General features: G+C 36.1%; 1 protein-coding gene across 1 annotated transcript in view; it reads right to left on the bottom strand.

Moving 5' to 3' along the window:
* Positions 1-1,334: 1,334 nt before the first annotated feature.
* Positions 1,335-16,967, bottom strand: part of LOC104624256 (retinoblastoma-associated protein) — a gene marked incomplete at its 3' end in the record, with an annotated part of 24,107 nt that continues 8,474 nt past the window's right edge. The window contains exons 6-16 of the mRNA XM_010291577.1: positions 15,685-15,795; positions 13,217-13,365; positions 11,959-12,036; positions 9,201-9,310; positions 7,638-7,715; positions 3,449-3,536; positions 2,742-2,858; positions 2,024-2,080; positions 1,904-1,935; positions 1,750-1,826; positions 1,335-1,537 (exon numbers count right to left, since the gene is read on the bottom strand). Coding sequence (XP_010289879.1) covers positions 1,335-1,537; positions 1,750-1,826; positions 1,904-1,935; positions 2,024-2,080; positions 2,742-2,858; positions 3,449-3,536; positions 7,638-7,715; positions 9,201-9,310; positions 11,959-12,036; positions 13,217-13,365; positions 15,685-15,795 — 1,100 coding nt within the window. The remainder of the gene's footprint in view (positions 1,538-1,749; positions 1,827-1,903; positions 1,936-2,023; positions 2,081-2,741; positions 2,859-3,448; positions 3,537-7,637; positions 7,716-9,200; positions 9,311-11,958; positions 12,037-13,216; positions 13,366-15,684; positions 15,796-16,967) is intronic.

The following is a 16,967-nucleotide window of genomic DNA, read 5'->3' as shown; positions in this document are numbered from 1 at the left end:
AAGGCGCTCAGCCTCAAGTGCTTTCAGGCAGTCTTATTCAAAGAATGGCGCAACAACAGAGAAATTCATACAGCAATGGAGAGGCCGTGCGCATTTCCCAAGACATCAAACAAACATGCAAAAGCATTACAGGGGGGAAAATTTACACTCTGGTACAGCAGCTATAGCACTGCACCAGAAATCCTGGGGCACATACAGTGTTGTGCTGATGAGCATGGAGCTGGACACACGAGTCTTGGCTCCCCCAACAGAAAGACCACCTTCATCATAACAGGGCATATTCAGGGAGCCTGATGTGTGCCCACTGACTGTGTTGGCAGAGGAAATCAAGTGGCAAGGGCTGGTTGGCACAAGGCTGTCCACCAGATTCAGTCTGAAGCATGGAAGTTGCTTCCATACACGCCTGAGGCCAGCAAGCTTAGCTCCTGAGCTAGACACCCAAACATGGACAGGGCTCTCACTGCTCTCAATCACAACAGCGTTCCCAAAATCCAGGAGTATAACCCCACAGCCTTGTAAAGTATCACCCGTACTAAAAAATTGTTGAATTTTCACTCTGAAGTCATACACAAACCAAACACAGATTACCCTGAAAAGAAAACTTGCTTCATGATTACATTATCCCATTAGCTATGGCATACTGTGTTTTTTTAAACTTCCCAGAACTGTAGGATATGGGATAGGTTCTTAAGCAGTTGCTTTATGTCTCTCTCTGGTCAAAACTAGCAGTCTTTATAGTCTTCTGTTTTGTGGCATTAATATCATATTTTTGGTTTATAAGTAACATACAATATAAAGAAACAATGTTTGATTTACTGATATCCAGCCTAAAAAAAAAACCCAACCTCCCAGCATTTTATTTTAATGGCATCCAAAAATACTAAAGTGACTGAAGCGCAAAGGACAACGCGAATCAATATTTTAAGTACTATAAACAAACGTATCAGACGCATAGAACTAATGCCTTAATTGCCAAGTCAGAATAACAACTGGATAAAAATTAACTTACAAATAAAAGCATAGAATTTATTGCCTTGTTTTTGGCACCAAAATACCTTTTAAGGATATTACCCTCAAGATTAATGCTTAGTAAGATGGTGTTGGCTTACAATCACATAAATCAGCAGAGCTATGTCGACTTTGTCCTCTGATATACTCCCTTTTTTCAAAACCTGAAGACATGCCAAAACTAATCTTGTTTTGCTCTTGTAATTTACTTCACTAGAAATAAATCTCAGCAAGACCACAACTTATTTTATAGAGTTGGGTGTAATTTCCTTTTTCTAGATACGCATGTTATGCAAGGACAAATACTACTTTAAAGCATTACTTACAGATTGCCAAGCAAGAGACTCCATAATTCGATGTTCACAGCGTTCTAGATGCTTTATCATTTCCCTTGTTAGGCTCGGCTCTGCTTTAATAAAGCTTTCAATCACCTTGTAGAAGTCAAAAGCTTTTAAATTAAATACATTTAGAATCCATGGGAAAGACAAGTCTGTTTCAGCACTGGTACCATCACTTTGTGAAGCATTTCCTGCAGGGAAACAGACTAAAATTATCAAGAGTACTACATTCTTTCACTTCTGATGTTTTTTCCTCTTTCTATTTATTGAATCATTGCTAGTTCAGAAATTTCAGTGAGCACTACTATTTTTTTTTTTTTGCTATTTACTGTATTTTATGTATTAGAACAAATGGCAATAATTATCAATAACAATGCTATTTAGGACTTTAGGTTCAACTTACTGCCATATGTAGCCATGACAACCTCAACAGCACACGCCAGAAGAGATGTGTGGAAGACATTATCATTCAGAAGTTTGCTAAGGAGAAAGAAAGTTATTAATACTTGTCCTAACACTAAAATAGCAGACTTTGATAATATATTAGGGGCACATACCTAAAATTCTGCACTGAGAGGCGCTCTTCCTCCTGAAATATATAAATCACACCAAACTTGTGAATATTCTTAGTATTTGTAAATGTAATGCCAGTACTAAACTACCAGTACTAAACTTACCGACTTTAGCATAGACTCCATTACTCTGTAATATAGACGTACTCCAAGCTTGTACCTCTGTTAAAAAAGAAGAAATTCCAGAGTATTACAAGAAGTTTTAACAGACTACAACAGGCAGACTCTCATATTTTAACAATTCAGAACATTTCCATTTTTGGAAGAGCATAAAGAAGTCATTGACCGCAGTTCTGTTTGCCAATAGCACTGGAGAGGCCTCAAAGGTTACCAAGGTTTGTGGCTACCCCAACTACATGAAGACTTAATCAAGTGTTTACATTAATTCACAGACTAACAGGATAAAAAGCAAGGCTGACAGATAGGAGACTGTCAAGTACAAACTTGGTTAGATTTATTTTCCAGAATCTTTGTTGAAAGCACAGCTGGCCTACTGATTTTATAAGGAAGTGAGTCACCTTTTGCAGTTTTGGGCTAAGTTACTTTACTGAATGCAAATATACGTTTCACTAAATGTATTTTCCCCAGCAATTTTCCCATTATTCATTAAAGTACTCCCAACATATTTCCACCCAGTTCCTATTGCTCCTTATAAATTAAGAATAATTTGTTGAATACTATCTTTACAGCGCTTTAGGAAAAAATACCTGTCCATTCCTCAAGTTAAAAAAAATATTGTTACTTTTTACCATTATTGATCTGCACTGAAGGAGGACAGTCAGTAAGTCAGGTCTCACATTAGCTAATACCAACAAAATGTTACCTGTGAGCCGATTTCAGCACATCCTGGTCCAACTGCTTCAGCAAATTTCTTTTTGAAGATGTGGTCAAGACTTTCCACTCTTTTCAGGATACTATCCTTAGGGTTCACTGTGCAATTCTAATAAGTACAGGAAGCAGGGCAGGGGAAGGAAAGGCAAAGAAAGGACGTCTTACTTCATTACTTTATAACATCTCTCAATCAGCTCATCAGCATAAATAATAGCGGAGTATTTAAAAAAGGACAGAATTATTGTACACGTTCAACAATTTCCACTAATTACAACTTCATGTCTCACATGCAACTACCCTAACTAATATGCAAGTAGTACCATCGATGTTAATGTCTTTAATAAGCTTAAGTGGTTGAAACTGGACATAAGATCCTCTGAGTACATCTTCCTTTCTCTTCTTTGTCTCCTTTTATATCCCCTTCTTTTTCCATCTGATACATACATAAATAAATCCTAAGATTTAGTGCAGTAGCAAAAAGATTAAGAACTTATAAGGTTCCAGTACACATCAGTTAGATTGAAGTGCTTTCTAAAATGAGTAATTACATTTAAACCATCCCAATTAAAATGTACTTCTTCAAAAAACGATTGTTAATAAAGTAGTTTCCCAAAACACGTGCATCAGATCTATAGGCATATATTATACTTGAGTGATAATTCCAAGAATCTTTCAGAAATCTTCCTTCTAGTCACTTACATTGAAATACATGATGAGAGTATCTGATGGTTTATCAGTTGCTGAGTTTAAAATCATAATCAATTGCTGAATGTTATTCATTGCAGCTCTGGAAAAATACAATGAAATGCATAATAAACATTAAGGTTGGCTTGCCAGTTTCCAGAAACTAAACAACAATTCTACAAACAAACAAACAAAAAAATTATTCTAGTTCTCACTCCAGTTACCAAACCGCTTGGAAAAACTGCTGTACTGTGCTAACCATTGTGAATTATAATAATCTAATTTATCAAATCATCTAATTATTAGAATGATTACAATCCATAAGTAAACAACCAAAAGAACATAAATCACGTAATAAACACTAACAAGCAATAAAATGGTAAAATTGCAATCCTTGTATGTGAAAATACTCAGTCAAATCAACCAACTCCCTAACAAAAAAACTCCTTGGCTTTTGTACAAAAATAATACAAAAGACTGGTGAATGGAGATAGCTTTTATGTTTCAAGTCACCTGTTCAAAAGTGTAACAAGTAAAATGTATTAAAATATGGCTGTCACAAAATAATACAGCCTTTTTAACATACATGCTTTGAAAAACCCACATTTTTCAGAGGTAGAGTTGTCAACATTCCTTTTGGCCACAGCATGAGAACAGAGAGTCTTCTCCCTTCCTGGATCTGAACCCAAAAGTCACGTTAAAACTTAAATTCTTACTTTAACTCCAATTCCTTCTATTTGCAATAGAAAGCCTACAATTTCTGTAATCCTTACTCTACCTGCTGTATCTGTAGCTAGATTAGAAGGATCTTAACTATGAAATCTTCTTCACTTTTAAAGTATTATGGATGGGAAAAAGGATGTGGACATTAAAGAAATTTTTCAGTGTTCCCAAGAAATGCAAACAATATCTTCTTAAAAAGTAGAGCAAAAATTCTTTATTGTCTAGATGAAAAGTAGATAAAAATATGAGTAACATTTTATTAACTTGGATATACTGAAGTATAGAAGTTGCCTCTATATATGATCTTACTGGCATTATTTTACAGGTACACAGTAAAACAAACAAACAAACAAACAACCACTGACATCAAAACTATTTGTATCTCTACTTAATGCCTAGAATTTTCTTGCTAAAAACAGATTCAATACCACAAGTAATATCCATTGATTCCTATCCAATATCTTAACATAGAAAATTACTAAAGCTAACCCAAGTAACAACAGTACTTCAGAAAAATTGTAATAATTTAAAGAGTTAAGAATACTTTGAAGAAAAGTAGATAGGATCCTGGGTTTTTTTGTAGAACTTTATTCCACAAAGTTAAATGCCTTGTTAAGCTGAGTGTATAACTTTCTGAAGAAAGCATTTTTCAGTTTCTCTTCTAGAACTGAAATCCTAATGACAAATATTTTTCATGACTTTCAAAAAGATCATTATTTTAAGATAACAGAACCTGGCCTTGTCTCAAATAGCATGTATTATCCAGGATGTGACTGAAATATCTATAGGTGGGAAAATAAGAACAATAATGACCTTGTCATACAGGACAAGAAGAAATGTGCACGAGCTAGCATCTAAACAGCCCCCACTTCCAACTTTTGGGGATATCATGTATTGTTCTGCCTTTACTATTTGCACATACATACATAAAGAATAATATATCCAGTATGTCCACATGTACTAATGTGACCTAGCTTTTTTTTAAACATATTTCAAGTTGTATATTAAACAATTGCATTAATTTTCTATTATTTCAGAAAGTTTAGTGTATTAATTTCTCTCCTAACATCTAAGAAACAGTTTGATTTTTCCAGTGGTATTGTTACTTTCTTAATTTTTTATTGTGGTAGTTATTTTTAGGTGGGGTTTGTTTGTTTAAAATTTCTGTGCCTATTTAAGCTAAATTTGGCTCATATCACTCAGAAAATTAATGGAGAAAGAAGAAAAATATGTTCAAGCATTACAACTGTAGTAGTGCAAAGATGCATTTTTCTTTAATCTACTGTCCTAGTTTCAGATGGGATAGAGTTAATCTGGGGTTAAACCACGACATCTACTTTTTAGGAGGTTTTGGTAAAATCACTTCTGCCAAAACTCTACTAGTGATAAGGAAAAGCATAAGGACAGTGGAAGAAAAGTAAAATGAAAACACACGACCCATTTTCATTATGCTCGGCACTAGTACTTACACCCATTTTATCTACTGCTTTCTATAAGAACAACCAGATACAAAACTACTGATGAAAATTATTAGATTCTCACCAATTTCAGGGGGCTTCAAAGCAGATCCTAAGTGTCTATGTCCAGAAAGAAGACATTATAAGAAGATTCAAAGTAATAAGTATGATGCTTTCAACATAACCTGTAAGGGCTTCTACTTAATTCAGGGAGAGTTAATGATACGCTTTCCACGTTATGCCGGTGAATAAAGGTTTACTGCCATCTAGTGACAGTACTATGGCTTTAGGAAAAACAGTTAGTACAGCCCAAATCGCCGCTGGTGAATGAGCCTTCACTTGAACTGTCTTAAATGGCGTCAGTTTTGGAAAATTCAGAGAAAAGCCCAAATGTGGATGGAGAGAATATAAATTTCTCACTAGACCTCCTCTCAAGACCAAAGTTGGTTTAGAACATTTCAAAATTTTAGCAATGTAGAAAGCTGGTACTCCTGGACTTTCTTAGTAAGACTTCCATGTCAAGAACTTTAATGAAGCATCTTTCACAGTGTTAGAGGGCTTTAATTCTGGTATAATTGAAAAGTGTCAATAGCTACCTGTATTTGTCAAAAATGGGATTTGTTGTCAATGATCTCCTTGTTAAATACATTGTACGTTATAGATGGTCCAGTTTCTAATATCGCACATTCAGTCTGGGAACCGACAGGCAAACTGATGCCTTTATGGCTAAAAAAGCATCACTGGCAGTTAAAGATTTGAATCTTAAGACTAAAAGGGACCACTAAGGCAACCAAGTAAAGCCTTTCACAGTCACAGGTAATTAAAAGTTCTTTCATATACTGATCATTCTCTCTTGCAGCTGCATGTCTCTTTTTATTATTTTTATGAAGAAGCTTTTCAGAACCTTGCTGCTCTGTTGGCTAGAAAACAATTAGTTTCTACAGATGGCATTTAGTAGATTTATAGTGGATGCACAAGCCCAGACTCTAATTCATTCTTCCACAGGCATATAAACACTGTAGAAGTATTTTTAAAAAAAAACAAAAATAATTATACTCCTTTGAAAAAACTGAAGTAGTAATTAAGGATACAATACTTTAACTTCTCTCATCGCTACAGCATGCTAAAAATGAAAGGCATTTATACAGCAAGCATGGAACAAGAACTTCACTGTCCGATTCTATTAAACGTGACACCTTAAGAATGACTGTGCAGACACTTCTCTGTTTGTCCACACAGCACATGGCATTGCAGTGACACAGCTGGTTGGTTCCTGAGTGTCCAGGAATTTCTAAGCACCACCAGACAAAACCATACCAATTTTGTCAAAAACCTATGTGGCACAAGGGAGAAATGGTACATGCAAATCTCCTTTCCTTTGCTTGACTGAATTCAAGCTTGCAGTTTTTCTGCATTTGATTGTAAATCAAACATTCTCCAGTTTGAATACCAGAATACCACATTTCTACCCTATCTGTCCATCTGACCAAAATATGCTGGCACTCTGAAATGCTCATCTTCCCAACACAGAAAAAAAAAAATGTTGGTATTCTGAAATGTTTATCTTCCCATACAGAAAAAACAACACTAAGAAGAAAAAGATCATGGGAGAAGAAATGTGTGTGCATATGCAATTTGGTATCAGGAAAGGAAGCCAGAAGATACAGAGATAGAGTAAAATGTGAAACGAGGACAAAGTATATCAGACAAAGGTACTACCATGGATGTATAAAGTTGCATTCTCACAAGCACAAATACAGTAATCTATTTTACAGCCATCTTGCACTTCTTAGACAAGTCAGTAAAAAGCTTTCTGTTTTCCAACAACTTCACCGTGAACTGAGGGCACTGAGCACCCCTCAGTACATGCTCAGTGCTCATTAGTGAGCAGAACTACAGTCTGTTTTACGAAAAAAACCAAACCAAACACCAGTTGCTTTAAAATTAAAACAACTACTCTTTAGATTAATATTTCTAGTTACATTATTAAATAAAAGAACACAGCTTAAAAGAAAAACTCATACCGAACAGGAGTCTGTGGAAGTATAAGATTAAGTTCCTCATCTGGATTGTTTTTTACTGGTGTCCTCTCCAACTGTGAGCTACAGAAATGGAAAACAAACTTATGAAGAACTAACGTACTTCAAAAAAGAATGTCTTCTATAAAGACTTATGAATCTTAGGAGAAGACTGTGGAACAGGTTTTTAGAAGATCTAGATGTCCAACCACCCCAGTTGTTAGAACAACATAATTTAAATTCCCAAGTAGCTCTGCTTCAAGCAGGATGTTGGACTAGATGACCTCCAAAGTCCCCTTCCAACTTTTTTTTTCCCCTAGAATTCTATTTACAAACAGTTTAATTTATATGTACAGCTGGTATTGGTTCCATTTTAATCCAATTTTAAATGACTTTTTCTAGCACAGATACAGTCACGGACTCACATTGTGAGCTCACATGAAGTTATGGAAATGTTGAACTGTCAGGAACCACTGGAATTTAAGCATATGACTGGAAAAAAAAATCAAATAGAATCACAGAATAGTTTGGGTTGTAAAAGACATTTAGAGGTCATCTAGTCCAACCCCCTGCAATGTGCAGGGACATCTTCAGCTAGATCAGGTTGCTCAGAGCCCCCTCCAGCCTGACCTGGAATGTTGCCAGGGATGGGTTGCCATCTCTGGGCAACCTTGTCCCAGTGTTTCACCACCCTCGTTGTGAAAAATTTCTTCCTTATATCTAGTCTAAATCTACCCTCTTTTAGTTTAAAATCATTATGCCTTGTCCTATCACTACAGGCTCCACTAAAAAGTCTGTCCCCATCTTTCTTATAAGCCCCCTTGAAGTACTGGAAGGTTGCAATAAGATCTCCCCGGAGCCTTCTCTTCTCCAGACTGAACAACCTAAACTCTCTCAGCCTGTCCTCATAGGAGAGGTGTTTCAGCCCTCAGATCATTTTTGTGGGTCCCCTCTGGATCTGCTCCAACAGGTCCATGACATCTGTATTACTGAACAGCACCAGGGACTGTGCCTGGGCACTGGTACACGACTGTCCATTCTCCTGAACCATCTGTGGCCCGTTTCTGTCCCATGGAAACTACCATTCCTCAAACAATTTGTGGGTACACGTCAGAACTGAGAATGGGCTGAGGACCACCCCCAGCAGGCAGCTTCCAAATGCCACCATCTGGTTCTAGGAAGGAGGATCTGGACAGTGAGGACCCAAGCCATTCCATGCCAGCTGACCCCAGAGCTGTGACACTGCCTCAGGCATATCTAATCAACTAGCATGACATGGCTTTGTCTTCCTCCTGATTCTTTGGCATCCCCTGGACAACAAGGGCTTGCACAGAGCTAGATTAGAGTACAGTTTCCAAATCATTTTAGATAGAGTCACAGCCATATGTTTTCTAATTATTTAAGCAATAATGTAAAGCAAGGCTGGTGATGCCAGAAACACCTTAGCTGAACTACAAACCTAAAAGGTCAGCAGGATACAGAGATCTCCATTTATAACATGAGGGGGCAGAAAACAACACAAGTTCACATTTTCTATTATAAAATGAAAGTAATAAATGGAAATATTACCATGCTATTACATCAGGCTGTAGAGTTTCATCATGATCCAGAAATAATCTTGCATCTATATCTTTGCTTTTGACATAGAGCTCATCATACTGTTTTGAGAGAACCTCAACCTCAAAAAACATTGGGGAAAAAAAAAAAACTTTATTTTATAGGAACAAATTTGACAATTGACTGAATAATGTAAGCCAGCCAGTCCTACCTCATGAATACAATACTGAAATGCTAAGAGAATGACCCTCATGCTCACAAAGTCACTTCTTGCACAACAGCTGAAACATACCCAGAGGAAAATTATCATTCCCACATGCAAACAAAGATAATCTCTTATAAGAGAAAACAATCCACGATCATGAGACTTTTTTGAAGAAATGTAGGTCTTGACACTGTAAAAGAGCTAAAAATAGCTAGAGTTGGAGACATAGACCTGCAAATCAAACTAACATTTCCATGCTTTTAGATCTTTCCTTCCAGAAAACAGAGGTGTCACCAGGAGCAGGAAATGTAAAGTGATTGTCCTTAGAACAGCTGTCAGACAATTGGCTTGGTCCCTGTCTCTACTGGTTTGGAGATGAAGGCCAGGACCCAAACTGAAACCTTCTTGTTCCGAGTATTAGAAGAGTTTCCCCATTTCATATTAATGTTTGTACTGGTGTAGTTCTTAAGATACATGCCTATTTCTACAAAACTATAGATCATTATTTCATATCCACATTGTTATTTTTTAAATGGCTGTTAAAAGCTTCTTTGCTGATTAGAACCCATATTGATATGACTTAATTTTGCATGGAAAAGTTTGTTGGTCTGGGGTTTGGGTTTTTGCTGTTGTTGTGGTGGTGTTTAGGGGTTTGTTTGGGTTTTTTTGGTTTTTTTTTTGAGTGACTAAAATTAACTGGAAGTCTGAATTTTTTTTTATCAGGGCCAGATACTAGACTCCACTTCAAATCTGCTGCTGTGCTCCTGCAGAAGTAGTCAGTCAATTATCTGTTCCCTGAGTTCTTAAACATACTAAATGATGCTGTGCCCTGGCAAATTCCTGCTAGGAAAAAAACCACATAACAAAGCATATGAACCCAAATTACTCCCCTTCCAGTTGCAAGAAAAAGCAAGCTGCAAATACCTCCTGCACAGCTTTGCTTCTCATCCTCTCCTTTTACCTTTGCCAAATGAATTTCCTCCAAACTGATCTCATGGTTAAAACTTTGAGATTAGGACTATTAAATCAAAGATTATCTTTCAGTTCCTATTATCACTATTTTTTTTAAGTTCATTATCTTTTCATTTTTCATTATCTTCCTAATGGCTTATGTGTTCTTTTTGTCTAAAATATTTCAGTATTTCATAACTTCTAGAAAATTCAGATTCTCACTGCAGAAAACAGTAGCTCTTAGACAAAATGGCTGTACTGGGCTAACTGGGAAGAAACCTTCAGCCAAAAATAAAGTTCTCAATCAATCTAGTCATCAATTCATAAAGCTTGACCATCAAACACACAGTGAAGACAAACTAAATACCAAAATTAAGCCTCAAAAGCTTTTCTTGTTTTGGAAACAACATTAAAATTTATCAAAAGCTCAGTGTTCTTTTTATGAAAATGAAAGTCAATTTAAATGTCCCATATTACTAGCTATCGTACTGATATCAGTTATACTGTACTGACTGATGGTTAGTTGGATTACATATATGAACTGACTACCACTGCAGTATAGCTGTAACTTCTGCTTTGTTTTAGAACATCCCCTTGGGCACTCAAGTTTCAGGAGCAACTATCATGTGACTGGATTTTTCTTCAAATGCATCATTTTATAGAATTTTCACCAGCAAAGTCTTAGACTCGTAATTTTGATACTATGCTTAAATTGAGCAGCCTTGGATGAGAACGCTCACTGATTTGAGAATAAGCTGTGTAATGACCTTTGCCTGAAGTTCATACAGCGCTTCCCAACTATATATACCCATAAATTAAAAGGTCTAAACACAGTGCTGATAACCTGAAATTAGTTTTGGAAGAGATGAAGACCTTTAGCAGGTCTTGTATTTTGTCCCCCACTCAACACACTACGAAACTGAACAGAACACATCCTGCACACCTTCAGTCTGATACGCTTCACATCTGCTTATTTTCATGTTACCACATCTATTGGTGACACACAGCTAAATCTGCTCTTTTAAGAATGATGGATGTAAATACATTGCAAGGAGTTACCTACTAAGGCACACTCTTGCATGCAACTGCATAGATGTAGTCTGCTGCATCCACCCTACAACTCAGTAAGATGAAAGTAATTCTGCATGGACAGAGGAGTCCAAACTCTGCCAGTTGTGAAACTGAGCCTAATCTTTCGGATCTCTCTCCAACATGACTACAGTAACATGTCTCAATTATGTTTAAATTAGGGTGTGTAATTTAAGACTGTATGCATCTATAGACTGACTTCAGAGACCTGACATTGTAATAGTTGTAATTTAGATTAATGATCTCACGAAGATCATGGACATGCAACTCTTACATCATGTTTTGCTTTGAGCAAAAGCACCGGTTCAGCCTCAGGAAATTCATTTATTAAATTCAAATGTAAAAGCTAAATATACTCCATGAATACGGGAATCCCTGCTAAGCCACATTCCTTAAAAACAATATATTTTGCTAGATGATTTTAGAAGAACCTACTAGAAATTTATCAATATGTAAAGGGAATCTTAAGCAATTTGGCATGAAGTAAAGCACTGTTGTTGAACTGTCTGAAATTCCTCTAATTACCTCTGGCAGTCCATTTGAAGCTACAATACCAATAGAATTCAAAAAAGGAATAAAGCTTGTGAAATACACATTTTTGACCTAAAAAAAAGAAAAAAACATAACATTAGCAACGTACAAAGGCAGCCATGCATACACTACTTTCACATCTTTAAATCAAGAAACTGAGACACTTTTATAATGCACTGTGTTTTGTTTTCAATTTAAAAAAAATGAAATTGCTTCCATATCCAAAACATAGTAATATGTAAGCATGCAGTGCACAATCCATTGCTGGAACATTAAATGACTAAACTGGGAAAGAACTGCACTCTTCAGACTCATTTCTGCTTCCATCATCTGCTTGGATCTTCAAGAATCAGTCCTTTTTACACAGGAATAGATTTATCAGTGAAGGAAAAGGGGAATAAGGTCTTTAGGATCCCACACAGAAGCAATGTCTTGTTGTGTACATTTTCTTATCATGGGATACAGCTGTGAAACCCCATCAGAGCAGCCCTGCATCCACAGGCTACTTGCTGTGATTAGCCTATAACCTTGTACTTCATTCTTCACAGTTCAGTTTCCCTGGCAAAGTTATCACTCATACCAGAGGGCTTGTTTTGGGGCGGTTTTTCTGTTGTTTTGTTTGGTTGTTTTTTTAAAACTACCTACTAGAGAAACTATAGAATGGTAGAATACCGTTCAACGGAGGGTTACGAGGATGGTTAAGGGACTGGAACATCTCTCATATGAGGAAAGGCTGAGAGACCTGTGGCTGTTTAGTCTGGAGAAGAGAAGGCTGAGAGGGGACCTTATCAACATGTATCTCTGAAGGGTGGCTGTCAGGATGGAGCCAGTCTCTTTTCAGTACTGCCCACTGACAGGACGAGGGGCAATGGGCATAAACTGCAGCACAGGAAGTTCCACCTCAACATGAGGAAAAAATTCTTTACTGTGAGGGTCATGGAGCACTGGAACCGGCTGCCCAGAGAGGTTGTGGAGTCTCCTTCCCTGGAGACCTTCAAAACCCGACTAGACGCATTCCTGTGCAATCTGCCCTGGGTGATCCTGCCTTGGCAGGGGGGTTGGACCAGATGATCTTCAGAGGTCCCTTCCAACCCCTACCATTCTGTGATTCTGTGATTCCCTTCACTACTGAACTTGAGAGAATAGTTAAGCAAGCACAAGTATTGAGATATAAAAAGACCACTTAAATAAATGTATATTGCAGATGGGATTTAACAGCAAGATCTAACAGACTTTAAAACACAGGCATTACCTCATCTAAATTACAATCATGCTCTTTACAAAGGATTTCAATAACTTTTGTATCGGTATCAATTTGCTTTGAAGTACGTGTACTCCTGTTCTGACCTCTTCTTGGAGTTCGAGCTGAACCATTAACAGTCACTGCAGTCACAGCAGACTCTGGAAAGATAGTGAGAACCATCACAAGGTTAGAGTTGTCTTAAGGAAGAAGAGATTTAAATTTCTAAACCTAAGAGATTTAAATTTTTATATTATTTTTCAGGTCCTCTTCTTAAATATTTCCCTTTTCATCTGTTCAGCTGGCTAAGGAACCTTCATTACAGAAAACCTATACAAAAAGAAAACTGATTTTTAAATTCCTGTATGAGTATTTGGACACTTTGTTTTTAAAAAGCTATTCAACACAGAATGTAATAGCACTTTTTGTAAGTAGCTTTGAATAAGCATCTGTTTTGTAAAGCTAGGAAAGCCTGTTCACAGATGAGTAACTATTTTTTCTACTTTTACAGAAGCGTAGAACAATGAGCTGAAAGAGAACTTCACTCTACGTGCCTGAAGATTAATAAAGTCAATGCAGGACTTAAGTGCTGGTGGAAACCTGAAATATGGTTCTGCAGGAAATTCCTCCTTTCCCCAAATACCCCCAGGCAAACAAGTAGAAACAAACAAGTTCACCTTGAAGAAGATATTAAAAAAAACAACTTAATTCAGTGAGGTAAAAATATTTTGTTAAGCTCAAAGTAGATGGCTTCAATATAGTCAGCTTGAAATATGTGAGTTATATTAATAACATATGTTAATATCACTAAATATTGCTGGTTTAAAACTGACACTAATCAGCATGCTGCTCTCATCTGTAACTTCATTTGTATTTGATAACTCTTCTCAGGAAAATCTGACAAACTACACTGCTCTGGTTGTTGCATCTTAATCCCTTCAGCCTTAGTCAGATCATAAAGCTTGACATCATTTAGCACAACGTGAAGCCTCTTGGTCATGAGGAGTTGAACAATACATTGTGTTATTTGCTAAAAGAATGAAGCACTGTTTGACAGTTTACACAGCACCTGCACATATCACACAGCTTCAAGTTAGAAATCTAATGCTTTACACTTATGATAGTGATACCCGTATTTGCAATTTAGTCTGAAGTGGCAGCGTTCCTTTTCAAGACACAATGCACAGAACCAAACTGTTTCTAATAATAGCTCCTAGTCGTCACAGTTTCACTAAAAAAAAGTAAACCTGTGTGAATACAGAGTTCAAAAACAGGTAGTTTCAATTCAGTGTTCTTTGAAAAAGATCTGCTTTATAACATATGAAATAAGCAGCAGTATATGTCTGTCCTACTATGAAGAACAAATTTAAATTCAATATAGTACTGGAGGAGGGCAGGGATTTGCTTGCCACAAGCCCATCCTTTCCCACCCTTAATTTTTATTGACATTAGAATAAAAGCAAGGTTATTTGTTCTTACCTGCAACAAATAATTACTACATCAGATTAATATCTTCCAAAACATAGAATTTAAAGAATATAGCAGTGAATACATCATCTCTTCTATGATATTATAACCCAAGCGGATATTCAGTTGTGAAACAAAGAAATAAAGCAAATAGATTTAGGCTATAAAGCAGACGATAAACTAATTAGTATCAAAAAATTGTCTTCTACATACTGTGGCTCCAAATACTTCAGTATATCAATTCCATCAATTTGCAGAAGAAAATATTCAACAAAAATAGAATGGAATTCTATCATTGAACGTTACAATAAATGCTTACTTTCCTTCCCTTTTAGTGAGGTTTTCGAGGTCTTAGGTATAAAAATTTTTATGTACTTTAAAAGTTACTGCTGAAAAGAAGTCTCCATAGTGAAGACCCATTATATTTTTACTCAAAATAAAGAAGATACATTTGCTAATAACAAAGGGGATGTAATAAAAGCAAAGCTACCTACATTTTACCTCTACTGTGGGTTTTTTTGAGCAACCACTGCAATTTAGGTTTTCTATCCACCGTGTATTTCTTTTAAATGTCTGTATAGTCCACAATCTTGTACATTTCTGTTGTCATCATACTGTTGTATGTCAATGAAATAAAAGTCATAGTACCATATTTTCCTTTTGTAACTCAAAGCCAATCTAAATGATAGTTCTCAGTCCACCTACCCAGAACGTGAATTCTTTTACCAAAGTAAAACTGATGTTTTAACAAGCGCCTGAACAACTTGTATGGGCAGAGAACATAGCAAATGGACGGTAGGAATAGAAAAAAAAAAAAAAGATTTGTATTAAATACACTGTCACATTCAGAGAATTCAAGTTCACTATCATCTAAATTTAACTAAAACATAAAAAAATCCATTTTAATAAGCTTAAGGAGTTTTATATTGTTAATTATGAGTGTTAGCATGACTCTAATAGAAATTTAACCAATTTACTTTCTACTTTAGTGAACAAAAATCCAAAATCCTTACTGTATGGTTCCTTGAGCATAGCAGGAGGTGACAGTTTGATAAAATAATCTAAGACACACAGCAACAACTGGAAAGAAATCACCAGGTCATCTTCCACTTGCAACATTTTACCTGCAAATGTTTAAAAAGGTAAAGAAAACCTTTGTGAAATGTTTGACTTAATTTTGAAAAAATAAAGATTTGGAAGTTCATTTAATAAAATGCTACAATTAGAATTCAGAAAGCATCATACAGGATGCCAGTGTTCTTTAAAGGCATCTTCTTTAAAGATTTTAAAACTCATGGTTCTTAAGAGGTTTGTTGCTTTAGAGATAGCATACATATAAACAAATTCACTGTGCACAGAATTCCTACCTCTCAGTGCTCCTTCATGATTTCTGTTGCATTTTACTATAGTGGAGTAACTGTATAGACTATTTTACCTACATGTACCTCTTAATTCTGTGCAATTCTTCCTCACTTTCTTTTTTCTGGTCTTACGCAAGCTTTGTGAAAGCTGCTAAGTATTCAGAAAGCAGGAGTTGCTAGTAGATAGTGAAGAGAAATTCAAAACATGCTATCACACTTTATGCTCAACCTCTCAAATTTATACAAAATGACTTAAATTCACACAAATATTAGCACTAAGAGCACTTTTTAAACTACATTATTCCAGCTGTTCACAAATTATGATTCATATGCCAGAGAAGACCTACAGGGCTATTCCAAGATGGCAAGCATCGCCACAAAAAATTTGGAAAGCTGATAGTGATTCAGAACAGCTACAGACCCCTACCTGTGCTCTATTTACATGTACAATTTTTGTATCGTTTTCTATCAGAAGTAGGAAGCATCACCCACGGTCTCCTGTGACTTCAACTATTTGCTAATAAATTTTAGCTTTCCTTATTCTCAGTGAAAAGGCAGGCCAGAAAAACTCTGTGGGTTTTGCTTTATGCTTATGCTTGGAGAATTCTACTGAAAAGGCTCCATGAAGCTCAGCTGATCCAAGACCTATTTTGATGAGAAGGATGTGTACACGCCACTGATAACACAGACCTGGAGTAAGGAGTAATCTTAATTACTCTAAGATACATTCATTCCTTTTTGTAGTAGTACAAGGACTATAAGTAGACAGGACTCCATGGACTACTATAATTGTTTCATCACTTAGCTTTAACTGGAACGTCTACCTTTTCAAGGAAGAATCATAGCATTCAAAGGACATAATTTCAGGGACTTATTATCTTATAATAATCTTGTTATCAAATTTATATTATTTATATATATTTTATATATATTTA

The sequence above is a fragment of the Phaethon lepturus genome, unplaced genomic scaffold (genome assembly GCF_000687285.1).
Source record: "Phaethon lepturus isolate BGI_N335 unplaced genomic scaffold, ASM68728v1 scaffold50967, whole genome shotgun sequence".
NCBI lineage: Eukaryota > Metazoa > Chordata > Aves > Phaethontiformes > Phaethontidae > Phaethon > Phaethon lepturus.
Note: the sequence above shows the minus strand (reverse complement) of the source record. Positions and strands in the feature narration are given on the sequence as shown.